At 43.4% G+C, this 15,275-nt stretch overlaps 1 protein-coding gene across 2 annotated transcripts in view; it reads right to left on the minus strand.

Annotated features, from left to right (window-relative positions):
- LOC139479042 (glutamate receptor ionotropic, NMDA 3A-like) overlaps positions 1-15,275 on the minus strand; it is a 163,812-nt gene that overhangs the window by 38,816 nt on the left and 109,721 nt on the right. For both annotated transcript variants that reach the window (XM_071261788.1, XM_071261787.1), the window contains exon 3: positions 12,265-13,306. In XM_071261788.1, coding sequence (XP_071117889.1) covers positions 12,265-13,306 — 1,042 coding nt within the window. The remainder of the gene's footprint in view (positions 1-12,264; positions 13,307-15,275) is intronic.

The following is a 15,275-nucleotide window of genomic DNA, read 5'->3' on the forward strand; positions in this document are numbered from 1 at the left end:
AAAAAAACAACTGGAAAAGTACTAGTCTGGATTTGCTAGTTTTATCTCAGTGCTCAATACAAAATGTACTTTACAGGAGGTAATTTGTAGGCACTTTCAACATTCAAAAATAAAACTAAGTCCAAATTGACATGGCAGAAGCAGGCTATAGGCATTATACACATAAGCCTGGAAAAAAATTATCAAAACAACAATAAAAATAACAGCTATGTTTATTTACATCATAATAATGACATGTAAGTTGGGAAGGGAATATGTTACGTTCTGATATTTTGACGATGATTCACTATCTCACAATGCCACTCACAAATCACTAACCACTGACAAATCACATGCACGTGGGTTTCAAGCACCTGTTTTCACCTAGTCGTCAAGGTGCCATTGGTCATGGACATTCACCTTGATCTACTAACACCTGGTTATGCTCAGTTTCACAATAGTCTGTTTTGTTCATATTTTTACACACTTTTACCTGTAAAAAGTCATAAAAACCTTTGATACGTTGTATTTGTGCCAAGGCCCTATTAGTACTAATTGAGTTGTTTGAATATTTATATATTTTGTATATTAACTGCATTTATTTAAAATCTGAGATCGAAAAAACAGTGTTTTTTTTCATTTCCGTGAATACTTTAGTGTTTTGCTCGTGTACAAAGTGTCTAGGTAGACAGCCCCATATTGTGGACTGTGAGGCCAGTATACTTTCTGAAGTCTTCATAAATGTACAGCATCCAATTTGCCCATTCAATTAAACTATAAATCAAAATATATTTGTTCCATCATTCAGAGTCGATGTCTCACGGAAATAAGATTTTGAATGACAAGAGTTGTTAACATATTAAAGACCTTTAATCAAACCAAGAGCGTATATAGCTGTCTTTGTTTGATTGACGAGTTGTCATGATGAGCACAACACGTCTAGTCAAGTAAACAAATCTTCCCGTCAGTTGCCATTAAAAAACACAGACAAATATCCACAATCCCATAACACGAACATAATGACAATAAATCACAATCTCAATGAGTCTATTAACAAAAGCTCAACAACAAGTTATCAATCTGAATTCATTGTTACTTTCCTTATTCATTACGATTGCACATTATCGAATCAGGGCTTGCGCAGCAAACACATCGACTACATGGCGTCCATCTCAACATCATCATCAATACACCTGTCATGCTTACATTGCATCAACTCGTCATCCACACACCTGTCATGCTTACATTGCATCAACTCGTCATCCACACACCTGTCATGCTTACATTGCATCAACTCGTCATCCACACACCTGTCATGCTTACATTGCATCAACTCGTCATCCACGCACCTGTCATGCTTACATTGCATCAACACGCCATCCACATACCTGTCATGCTTAAAATGCATCAACTCGTCATCCACATACCTATCATGCTTACATTGCATCAACTCGTCATCCACGCACCTGTCATGCTTAAAATGCATCAACTCGTCATCCACATACCTATCATGCTTACATTGCATCAACACGTCATTCACATACCTGTCATGCTTACATTGCATCAACTCGTCATCCACGCAACTGTTATTTTTATATTGCATCAATTCGTCATCCACGCACCTTCCTGGAATCCCGAATGCTCATCTCCCTGGGGAGTATACAACCCGAATGGGAGTCCACCAAAAACGTCCAAGAATTTGTACTTTACTAAGAAAGTCTAATCCAAAACATAACACAGATTACAGAGGCGTAGCATAAAGTCAACAATCCATGGTACAGGAATGCTTGCAAAGAAATCAGACCGTATAGCTAAGTTATGTAACTTGATCAACCCGTGTTCTTCGAAAAGTACTGGTATTTATGCCACGCGATGAAACACATTGGAATAAACCTAATCGTTTCTGCCTTAATCAAGATACCTAGACCTCTCGCTTGATCAATAATAATAATAAGTGCATTTATAATGTGCCAGATTCCATTCACCAAGTGGATGCTCATACCGCTACACTATTATTACCCCGGTCAATGGATCAGTGAGCACTCAATTTTCATTCTCAGCTCCCTGGGGAGTATACACCCCAAGCTGCCTGTGAGGCGCTAGAAGGTTAACAGCCACATTATCTTCTCATACTACCAGGTACCCACTCACTGCTGGGCGAACAGAGGGACAGTTCGAACAAAGTCACTTGCCTAAGGAGACACCACCTGTGGCACATGTGCTTCAGTGTGGGGCAGGAACGAAGCCCTAGAAACTCTCAGGAGACAAGCTGCTGAACGTGGTCACCCATCCAACTACTCTCCGAGACCGACATTGCTTAACTGATTTGTGCCGCCACTGCTTGCTCTCTGTACCCCATGTCCCTCGTCAACAGATTACACAAGTTACACAGAAAGATGGTTCCGGTTGTCAACTTTTCGACTCAATCATTCGCTCATTCGAGAAATAGATTGAAATGATTGATATTACATTCGACAAGTTCCACAAGGTGTATTGATGGGACACTATCCATTACGCCTGTAGAGTGAAGGTGGAATGTAGTTTTGCCTGATTTCATCAATAAAATGATTTAACGGTAAGGCAGGACGCTGGTTCCAACATTAACTCGTGTGGCATCGATCCCAGTCTTAAAATAATCCCCATCTTCCGGTGCCAGGCAGAACATAGTTGTGGCCACCTCCGACTGTCAAGACATGAGAAAAAAACTGTCTGTACCACGCCTGACCCGTGCCGTGATATAGCAACACACGACCTGTCAGGCAATTAGCGGACGTGGGCGAGGGGCACCTATCCAGCCCACCCAGTGAGATGGCAGAGTAGGATACACGGTGCACGTGGGGAGGAGCACTGTAGGGTACAAATCCAGCCCACCGTGTGTGATGGCAGTATAGCATACCCGGGCCACGTGTGTGTGTGTGTGTGTGTGTGTGTGTGTGTGTGTGTGTGTGTGTGTGTGTGTGTGTGTGTGTGTGTGTGTGGAGGATGACTATTATGTAGTTCTTCATTCAAACGATCCTCTTAGAAAATCTGAAATAGTACAGGAATAAGTGTGTGTGTGTGTGTTTGTGTGTGTGTGTCTGTGTGTCTCTGTGTGTGTCTGTGTCTGTGTCTGTGTGTGTATGTGTCTGTTAGTGTATGTGTCTGTGTCTGTGTGTCTATGTGTGTGTGTCTGTGTGTGTCTCTGTGTGTGTGTGTGTGTGTTTCTGTGTGTGTATGTGTGTTCGTGTGTGTGTCTGTGAATGTGTGTGTGTATGTGTCTGTGAGTGTGTGTGTCTCTGTGTGTGTGTGTGTGTGTGTGTGTGTGTGTGTGTGTGTGTGTGTGTGTGTGTCTGTGTCTGTGTCTGTGTCTGTGTGTCTGTGTCTGTGTGTGTGTGTGTCTGTGTCTGTGTGTCTGTGTGTGTGTGTGGAGGGGTGGTCACTGTGGGGCACATTTTCAGCCACCCAGTGTCAGCGTTGGATACACGGCCCACGTATGTGTTGTGTGTGTGGGTGTTTCGGTGTGTGGGTGGGTGGGTGGGTGTGGGTGTTGGGGGGTGGGGGGGGAGGTAATTTGTGGGGTACGTTGGAGCACATATCCTTCCCACCCAATGTGATGGCAGAAAAGCCTAAACGGCCAAATGTTGGATGTGATATATGATCACCATGTAATATTGAGTTGTCGCGATGTTCACTACCAACATTCCATGGGTTCGCTACGTATTTCTTGTCATATTTGTTCCCAATGTTCATATTGGCATATTCACCAGATCCAAAATACATGCATATGCTCACGATATACATTTTGTTATATTTGGTCACCGAGTATATTTTGTTTGTCCTTGCTCATAAGGATGCAGATGGAAATGAAAATATTTGGCTTTATGCTGATTGGCTAGTTCGTTTCAATTCTTCTGTTATGTATGTTCACTGTGTGCTGAACAGTGCCGGCAGCCATGGCGTGGCAACACATCAGTGAACGGATCAAGTGCACGCTCTACGGTGTTATAACCGTTACAAGAAGCGAGCATTCGATATTAAATCAATATTTCATGTTCATATTCTTAAATCAGATCCTTTTTGTCAATTTCAGGCTTGATCAATCACTATCTGCCAGTTAGCCATCACGATGATGTCCGTGGCCCAGATTCAGAAGAGGGTTAGGGGGATGCTGTGAGCGGTATCGGCATGGCGATACGTTTATTGGATCATATCACACACTTTTTTGTTTATTTTAAACGAATGAACCTTAAAAGTGACGGTGAATCAGTCACGCGGAAAGACGTAGTTCCAGCGGGCCTCTCGTTTAGTCGGACACTGTGTCTTCCATAGCAGTAGAAGCAGGACTCTCGTGTAGTCGGACACTGTGTCCTCCATAGCTGTAGAAGAATTCCTCTCGTGTAGTCGGACACTGTGTCCTCCATAGCAGTAGAAGCACTCCTCTCGTGTAGGACACTGTGTCCTCCATAGCAGTAGAACAGGCCTCTCGTGAAGTCGGACACTGTGTCTTCCATAGCAGCAGTAGAAGCAGGCCTCTCGTGTATTCGGACACTGTGTCCTCCATAGCAGTAGAAGCAGGCCTCTCGTGTAGTCGGACACTGTGTCTTCCATAGCAGCAGTAGAACAGGCATCGTGATGATGTACTGGCTGATATAAAAACGTTGTGATGATGTACTGGCTGACGTAAAAACGTTGTGATGATGTACTGGTTGACATAAAAACGTCTTGATGATGTACTGCTTGACATGAAAACGTTGTGATGATGTACTGGCTGACATGAAAACGTTGTGATGATGTACTGGCTGACGTGAAAACGTCGTGATGATGCACTGGCTGACATGAATATGCAGTGAAGATGGAACCTGGGGGTGCTTTAAGAAACCACGACCAATTACCGATGTACTATTCCAGTAAAAGTCAAGACTTTTGCATCGAATTTAGTAAATCTTAAATAAATGTAAAAGAACGAAGTCTTCTGAACCACATTGCTGCACCATCGTCCCTATGCTCAAGAACTCATTGCATTAACGCCACACAGGCACCCGGATGACGAGTCGTCCCTACAGTGAGGAAACAGGATTGAGAGACCATTATACGCCCCCTGAATACCGGTCGCGTTAAGTGGGGACTACGGGCGACCCGCGGCGACCTCGGTGACCACACGACGACGTTAATGTGATTAGCAGCCGGGTCAGCAGCGAGGGTGCGATGGCCGGCTGGCCACTGGACGCTGCCTTGAACGGGAACCACAGTCTGATTTGCAGCGGTACGTTTAGCGGAATTCAGTCTGAAGTCAAACAGTGGCCATTTCCATTTCTTTGTGTTTTGAATCAGGGAAGAATAATCACCGTTTTTTTACAAAATCCTCCAGATGAGCGATATGCAGTGTTGTCCTGTTATTGATCAGACTGTTACACAAGACGCTGCCAGAACAGACCCTGACAAAGCGAGTTAGTTTCACTGTCATGTTTCTGGGTTAGCGTCTTACGCTGGTAATGCCGCGACCCAGATGCGAATGCAATCGACAATGTCATCCCATCATCTCATTGCCAACCTATGGTTTTATGTAAGCCCTTTCATCGTACGCGACAGGATCGCATAAGACGAAGAAGCGTATTAATTATATTTCCTCCTACAAAGGGCAACCCGATGCCGTACAGGACATACACTGTCAGGTCTCAATGTCAAGGTCAGAGGAAAGTGGATACTTTCGCTGACATGCGTTATTTCTCATCATCCCCATTATCCATGGGTGATGAAACAGCTCCAGCTCTTGTCAGGTGCATTTCATACACGCTGGTAATACTGGTGAACTGTCATCCTCCCGTTTGATGTTCCAGGACGATGAGGTGTGTTGCCACAGGCAGAGTTGTATATTAGCAGGAGGATAGGACGATCAATGCTGTCAATGTTGCCGTTCACAAAAGGGTTGTCATCCTCATTCTGATTATTGGAAAGGAACATGAAAGGTTTCACGCAGCCTTTTACAATATCAAAGCTGGAATACCAACTGAGCGAAAATTATTGCATCTGAAGAGATTCGAACCCAGACCAGTTCATCTAAGACATTCTAAGGTATGACGATGGTAAGTCTACAGATGCTAAAGAATGGTACAGCAGCTGGAGCCCTAAGATCGCTCTGTGGAACAGGACTGGATGTTAAGTTTTGCAACGAAGGCACTGCCACCAGCATCATCATCTTTAGTTGACACGATGGTCATTAATGTTTCAAAATCAGACATGACAAAACTGACACGTGATTGGTCAGTGGCGCACTTTCTGGTCAACATGGACACGACCTGCTTCTTCTACAACCATCAACATCAATTTCTGTCCGTTCGACACATTGTCCTGTGTATTTCCCGGGAGAGCATCTGAAGTGATGAGTAGGATTACTCCTTATAAAAGCTGCCGCCGTATTGGGACCAACCTGCCCCTACCGCGTACAGTCTCGCTCAAATAAATACATCGGCGAAGTTGCCATAGCAACCTTGACGATTTGAGTGAATTTGAAATCAAAATGTCCAGATGTAAACATTCCGCTGATTACATCATAACAAGATCCCTAAATCATCAAAATGTTGCGCAATCTCGATTGTGAAGCCATCCATACGTTAAACGCGGGCAGGAAATCTTGACAGGGTTAACCGAATTTACAACACAGACAACATCAGTAGGCAACATCAAAACCTATTTGCCAGATCCTTAAGAACGCCATTGCAAGACAAATGTGAAGCAAGCCACAATAAGGCACGATCGACAATTCCATTTGTGCAAGAGACGATGTTTTAGGAGCGTTGAGGCTTTTGCTGTAGATTTAGGTCACTGGGCCAAGTGCTTTTTCTCATATATTCTTTACTTGCCCGAAGCAGCACTTCTAGACGATCATGTCTGAATCTCAGGACCACACGACTCAATTCGAGCAGGGAAAGACTTGCTCTATAATTATGGCAATGATTTGTGATAAATATATTCAAATATCTTGTAGGCAAACGTTCCAAGCCATCTTCAATTCAAATACAGTGTGAGTGAGTGAGTGAGTGAGTGAGTGAGTGAGTGGCTGAGTGAGTGAGTGAGTGAGTGAGTGAGTGAGTGAGTGAGTGAGTGATTGATTGATTGATTGATTGATTGATTGATTGATTGATTGATTGATTGATTGATTGATTGAGTGAGTGAGTGAGTGAGTGAGTGAGTGATTGAGTGATTGAGTGAGTGAGTGAGTGAGTGAGCGAGCCCTAAGTGATGCAGGTCTCAGACGTTTACCACTTCGGTGAAACCCACGAGTACGGGTATGGTGCAGATAAAACCAAGAAACATAATTAGGGCGAACCGGGATTCGAACCCACAATCATAGGTTTCTGGCATGCCCAAGGGCCAGTGCAGATAAAGTAAACCGGATCGAAAGATCAAGAATGATGAGTTTACGTTCCAATGGTGCTATGAAGGAGGTGACTTTCGCTGTATATTTCAACTCTCGCAAACACAACACAACATGCTATTGATGTGCTTTAAACCATAACCGCGGAGACCGGGCCAAGGACCATACAGTCTCCAGTGGGATAAACGATCTAGCTGTTGACGGTGTTGGCTGCTAGATGTATGCAGCACCCCAGTCTAGCTGTAACCTTCCCCAGTTACCCACGATCCAGTCTGACACTGCTTCCTCTCACAGTCAGCTGGAGGGAGTTCTAACTACGAGTGGGATTAGTGGTCAGGAAATATGATGTATCGAGGGTCTAGTTCTATCATTAGGCAGAGGACTATGTTATATATGCTATATATAGAATGACACTTGTGGGATCTTGTTCAGGAGATCTGTGCCATGGGAATAAAGGGTATAGGGCCTAATACTTAATCACGGTTATTTTCCGGATCTCTTTACATCCAATTCTACAGAGTAACCGCAAACCATCATCTAGTGCTGTGTGTGTTCATTGTCTCGCATTGTCAGTCCAGTGACTTCCAGTGCAGCGCACTCAGGATTACCGAAATCAGATCTGAAATGAGTTTCGTATGTCCAGGCTCGTTATATCCGGATTGTAGAACCGTCTTGTCGAATGTTACTCTCTTGTGTCGACTGAATTATCCTATGTCGACTTATACACTCTTGTGTCGACGGAATTACCCTATGTCGACTTTTACACTCTTTTGTTGACTGAATTACCCTATGTCGACTTATACACACTCGTGTCAACTGAATTACCCTATGTCGACTTATACACTAATGTGTCGACTGAATAACCCTATGTCGACTTATACACTCTTGTGTCGACTGAATTATCCTATGTCGACTTATACACGCTCATGTCAACTGAATTACCCTATGTCGACTTATACACTCTCCGTCAACTGAATTACCCTATGTCGACTTACACGCTCTCGCGTCAACTGAATTACCCCATGTCGACTTATACTCTCGCGTCAACTGAATTACCCTATGTCGACTTATACACTCTCGAGTCAACTGAATTACCCTATGTCGACTTACACGCTCTCGCGTCAACTGAATTACCCTATGTCGACTTAGACACTTTCGTATCAGTTGAATTACACTGTATTACCGCCTTTTCTCGTCTAACCTCATGTGGACTTGTACATACCTTTGTGTCGACTATATGTTTATCTAAACCGACTTTATCATTTCGACTGTGCCCGTTCTCTTGGAAATTATGACGTGTCGTCTACATGAGCTCCCGTGTCGACTATACGTACCCTCGTGACGACAATATATACCTACATGTCGACTATATGTACAATTTGCCGACTCATGAACCCTTATATCGACTATATGTACCTTGATGTTGACTTACGTACCCTTGTCATCTTATATCGAATATTGTACCCTTATGTCTAGTAACATACTCTTATCTCGACTATTAAACACTTACGTCCGACTGAAAATTTCATGTTAGATATCAGTGTACCATCAACAAAGAAACTGATGAGTGAGTGAGTTGGGTTTAACGCCGTTTTTAACATTATTCCAGTTATATCACGGCGTGTCAGCTTAATGTGGGAGGAAAGACCCAAGTGATGCAGGTCAGGCGTTTTCCACTTCGGTGAAACCCATGAGCACGGGTGTGGTGTTGACAAACCTAGAAACATAATTAGGGTGAACCGGGATTCGAACCCACGATCATAGGTTTCTGGCGTGCCCAAGGGACGCAACTCTGCTCATCGAATCGCGGCGCCTTATACGACTGGGCCACCCGTGCCCCCAGAAACTGATGAACTCTTCACCGAAATCCCCCTCGGGGCCCGGTCCTCACAGCTTATTGTGAGAGTCAGTAGTATCAGCATCTTTCGTTTCGGTTTAATGAAGTCATTGATGATAATCAGGAACATTGAAACAAGTCTCGCACAAGACTCTCACGAATAACAATATGCCTTTAATCAGCACCACTTCATGTCATACACATCAGAGGCACGGCGTGCCCGCAGCCAACTATCCTGGCTACGTCATCTCATGCCTTCCGTACCACCTCAAACGACTTCCCCGACACCGACCGGCAGTGCGTGAGATTATACCAAGTCCCGAGCTAGGCGTAATGTATTTATACACGTAAATCAGGACTGCGTTTTATCCAAGCTGTCCAGAGCTCGATCCCAATCGCATTACTGCCGATAGAGCTGTTTGTGGCGACAGGTTGTACAGAACCACTAACGGTAGGTTATTTGCGTCAGGTACTTGAGCAGCCTCGAAGACCTGGGACGATCGTCACGTGTGGGACGTCTCAATAGAGCAAGTTCTTCAACTGAAGACAACTGAATTAACCAACTTTTGCTTGTGATAACACTTATATTTATCTGTCTGGGAAGAAAGCTTTATAACACAATCGTTTGTCTGCTTGTTTTTGTGTCTAACAGCAGTGACAAGAACTTACCCATCTTTCCGGAACAGAAAATAATTGTGAAGCGTAACCCAGTTAATCCTTTATAAATATATACTATAGGTCCAGAATGGTCATTTATATTGCGCTACATTTCTACACCCACACAGGAGCATTCTCAAAGCGCTATCTTATTATTACCCCGGTCAATGGATCAGTCTGCGCTCGATTTTAATTCTCAGCTCCCTGGGGAGTATCCCGATGCAATAGCACAGCAGTATAGATATAAAGATTACAACACGAGTGTCTGACATATGCCATTTATTTTTAAAGTTGTTTCAAAATGTATCTAAAGAGCGTAAGATAAATGGTATATGACAGGCAGGAATGCACTAGTCTGTTTCTTACACGTCCTAAAATAGCACCATTTTAGCATCGAATCGATTATTACGTTGTCTTTTCTAATGATCGCAGTGGCGCATTAATACATATAACAACGGTCAAGACCGACGTCATCCGGCTTACACCTTACAACTGTGGGTAATGACCCTCCACAAAACAAAGTTCCCTAAAACATGGATCATCAACCTATCAATGAATTACAGTTTCAAGTCATGTATCATTCCAGAGCAATGCCGTTTCAGTGTTAGTCTTAGAAAATTTAGGGTAGCACTTGCAAGATTCCGATGTTAATCACACGATCTTTTAATTGAAAAAGGTAGATATCAAAATATTCCGAGAGAAAATAGACTCTGTCCACTATGTGACCTAGGATTAATTGAGGACGAGTATCACTTTTTACTAGTATGTCCGCATTATGATGAACTATGAAAAGTATATTTACCAAAATATTTTCATATAAACCATTGTACATTTAAGTTTAAACTATTACTGACCTCTAGCAACATTGAAACCATAAGAAATCTTTTTATGTACATATATCATGCTTTTATACAAAGAAAATCAAGTTTGGAAATTATATGATTGTACCAATTGCTCCTGTAATCATGATTGTACTTTAGGCCTGTGGCCTCCTCAGTACGTTGAATAAAGAAATTGAAATTGAATTACAATCACTAAAGTAGTCCGTCACAATTTGACCTCAGGTCATCACCATGGAGCAGCCAATCACGACCTGGAAATCGATCTCACACATATGTTTTATAACAGTTATCGCAAATGGGTTTCTCACCAAGAGGTGTAAGCAAAAACAATGTCAATGCACAACTAGGCTCAGTTCCGTCTTGCGCTGAAAACGCGTTGCCACCTGGTGCCTTTGTCTTCCTATGTTTCGTGGAGATGCGACTAGGGGAATTACATACGAGTGACACTGATCTCCCATCGTGTGGTGTTGCCCTTTACATGATATAATTACTGTACACGTAAGCAGATAAGACGTGATGGGTATCGACCACACATCAAACATATCGCCTTATACTCCCAGTCTTGACAGCTTCAATATATATGCATGTGTAAGCTTATTAGCCAAGCGGGGGCACGGGTGGCCCAGTCGTCTTAGGCGTCGCGATTCGCTGTGCAGAGTTGCGTCCCTTGAGCATGCCTGAAACCTTTGATTGTGGGTTCGAATAACGGTTTCTAGGTTTGTAAACACCATACCCGTGCTCGTGGGTTTCACCGAAGTGGTAAACATCAGACCTGCATCACTTCGGGATTTCCTCCCACTGACAAAGTGACACGCCGCGATATAAGTGGAATACTGTTAAAAGTGGTGTTAACCCCAACTCACTCACTATTAGCTAAGCCATAAATGTTTCCCATGGAGACTTGAACGTTTTACTCTGATATGATATTGTATCAACTGTAGCGAATGTGAGGGCAACAAAAAATATGACACGGTGTTGCTGTTATAAGTTCATCATGGTGGCATTGGCCAAAGGGAGACAACTTACATGCAGACTTAAACCTTTCACTTCCTATGATCAGTGTAGCGTCAGTGTCAACTGTAGCGAATGTGTCCCCAGTTGAGGTGATGCAACCAAACAACTATGATATGGCGTTGCTGTTATTAGTTTATCATGGCTTCATTGACAAAAGGGAGACAACATGCAGACTTGATGATCAGTTTTGTTTGTTTGTTTGTTTGTTTGTTGTTTAACGCCGCGCTCAGCAATATTCCAGCTATATGACGGCGGTCTGTAAATAATCGAGCCTGGAGCAGACAACTCAGTGATTGATATCATGAGCATCGATCCACGCTATTGGGATACGATGACATGCATCAACCAAGTCAGCGAGCCTGACCACCCGATCCCGTTAGTCGCCTCTTACGACAAGCATAGTCGCCTTTTACGGCAAGCATGGGTTGCTGAAGACCTATTGTACCCCGGATCTTCACAGGTCAATATGATCAGTGCAGCGAATGTGTCGCCAGCTGAGATGATGCAACAAAAAATAGCATGACATGGCGTTGCTGTTATAAGTTTATCATGGTGGCATTGACCAAAGGGAGACAACTTACCCTGACGTCGCTGATATCGTTGTAGTGTATCCCCGCGTGTTTGCCCGCGATGAAGGCGGCGAGGTTGGCAGTGTAGCTGGCAATGATGAAGATAGCTGCAAATGCCCAGAAATTCTGCATCACCTTACTCGGCCACGCCTTGGGGGATTTCGTCTTCACCGTGTGGCCAAACAAAACAGAGTACACCATGGTCAGACCCGAGGCTAAGGTATAGTTAGCCTTCCTCTTCCGTCCCCAAGGGTTCAACCCAAACGGACTATTCCACTCAAAAATACCCATAGCTATGGCAGTCAACGTTGCACTAACAAAAATAGCAAACCACACATCAATTGAAAAAGGCTCCAGAAACGCATCCATGTTTGTTTCCCGTGTTCTCTCGGAGTACAAGATGGAAAAACCGGAGAAGAAGTATGGATCTGTGAAGTCAATCGCTTCTGTTCTTGCTCGAGTAATACTGAAAGCCCCAACGGCAAAATGAGCCGTGCCTTCAACGAGATCCCACATCATGCCATTCCAAGTGCCGTTCGTCTTCCGCCCGTATGTTTCGTCCTGGACAATGTACAAAGTGAAATCAAAGTCCAAATCACTGGCCAGTTTGTTGAGGAGGTCAATGGTCAGTCCTCGACAGCAGTGGACAGTGTAGGTGTTATTCTCGTTCATGACCCCCCTCTCATAATCCTCAATGGCAGCCATGGCCATGGACTTGTTCTTAGAGGTGATGTTCAGACATGTTGTATCAGTCAGACATGCGCTGTAATCGGCGTGTGGTTTCTCTTGCATAACGAAGGGTTGTACAGGGTTGGTAACTACCCGATACTTCTTTTTAACCGGCGGTTGGGAACTGATTAAATTAGCCTCCCCTGGCCAGATGATGCCGAAAGAGCGGATGTCGTCACCTTGAACACACCCGATATCCCGCCACACGTTGTTTTTCCCATCGAACACAAGATTCCTCACACGTAATTTGATAGTCTTTAAGTTGCCATCTATGTCAAACTGGAGGGCACCCGTCTTGCCATATATTGCAGTTTCATGCAGCGCTCTGAAACAAACAATCATGATAAGTCAAGGTCAATGAGTACGTCAGAAAATGCAATAACGTATAAATAAAGTATACACCCATGTTTGATGGTGGCTACACATGAAACAAACAAGAAATGGTTATTCGATGGTGATGTGTTTGATGTGTCATAACTGAGTTTAAGGATCTCACGTTTGCAGTGTTTCAGCGACTGTTTTCAAGTGAGTGAGTGAGTTAGTTTGGTTTTACGCCGCTTTTAGCAATATGCCAGCATTATCACGTCGGGGGACACCGGAAATGGGCTTCACACATTGTACGCATGTCGGGAATCGAACCCGGGTCTTCGGCGTGACGAGCGAACGCTTTAACCACAAGGCTACCCGACTACCCCTTTTAGTCAAGTAACGTTTTATCCAGGATTAGTGTATACTTTCTTTTCCCGACTGTTTGTATGGCTATATCTATATGCCTAGAACCTTTTTGAATTACACCTAATTTATATGGATATTACTTCTTGTAACCATTATTTTGCAAGAAATTCGACTTGGTTTAAGGGCGGCCGTTATTTGAGAGATTGTGACAAGACTACAGCAGATGCACATACATTCCCGCGTAATTTCCACAACATATTACAATACTACGGTGCGTACAGTGCAAGTTACAATGCATGTTACAGTATAATGGTGCGTACAGTGCCTGTTACAGTATAATGGTGCGTACAGAGCATGTTGCAGTATAATGGTACGTACAGAGCATGTTGCAGTATAATGGTACGTACAGAGCATGTTACAGTATAATGGTGTGTACAGTGCCTGTTACAGTATAATGGTGCGTACAGTGCCTGTTACAGTATAAGGGTGCGTACAGTGCCTGTTACAGTATAAGGGTGCGTACAGTGCCTGTTACAGTAGAATGGTGTGTACAGGCACTGTTACAGTATAATGGTGCGTACAGTGCCTGTTACAGTATAATGGTGCGTACAGTGCCTGTTACAGTATAATGGTGCGTACAGTGCCTGTTACAGTATAATGGTGCGTACAGTGCCTGTTACAGTATAATGGTGCGTACAGTGCCTGTTACAGTATAATGGTGCGTACAGTGCCTGTTACAGTATAATGGTGCGTACAGTGCCTGTTACAGTATAATGTTGCGTACATTTCCTGTTACAGTATAATGTTGCTTACAGCACATGTTACAGTATAATGGTACCCGAAGTGCATGTTACAGTATTAAGGTGCGTAGAGTGCATGTTACAGTATAATGGTGCGTACAGTACCTGTTACAGTATAATGGTGCGTACAGTGCCTGTTACAGTATAATGGTGCGTACATTTCCTGTTACAGTATAATGTTGCTTACAGCACATGTTACAGTATAATGGTACCCGAAGTGCATGTTACAGTATTAAGGTGCGTAGAGTGCATGTTACAGTATAATGGTGCGTACAGTACCTGTTACGGTATAATAATGCGTACAGTCGATGTTACAGTATTATGCGCGTACAGTACATGTTATCTTGGACTTTTAGGGAGTGACGATACTAAGAGATCAGTTCAAAAATATATTTTACAATGAATATGAAAAATACTCGATTATGACTGATCAGTCAGAGTTTATCAAATCACAATAAACCCCCTCTGACTGAAACAGCTAATTTAACGGCCGCATCACCGCGGAAGCTAATACTTATGGAATAGTACTTCTTTATCACTCATTGTTGATAGGCACATTTAACGTCAATAGGATACAAAATGCAAAGTTTTAGTGACTAAAATAGGCAAAGGATGTGTGGCAATGCATTTTGTGTAGAAAACACGATAGAATTCTACAAAGGACAACAGAGAGCTTGGAAGTTGGCGCTTTTCTACATACGACTGTGACGTCAGTTTTGGAACGAAACCTTTGCAAGGATTGTTTAGCTGACTTCAGGGGTGCCTACCTCATGTTAGCTTACGAATTTGCTGTGGTACATGCTTTTATTGTCTGTCATG

This window comes from Haliotis cracherodii, unplaced genomic scaffold (genome assembly GCF_022045235.1).
Source record: "Haliotis cracherodii isolate W230 unplaced genomic scaffold, xgHalCrac1.p SCAF_4, whole genome shotgun sequence".
NCBI classification, from domain to species: Eukaryota; Metazoa; Mollusca; class Gastropoda; order Lepetellida; family Haliotidae; genus Haliotis; species Haliotis cracherodii.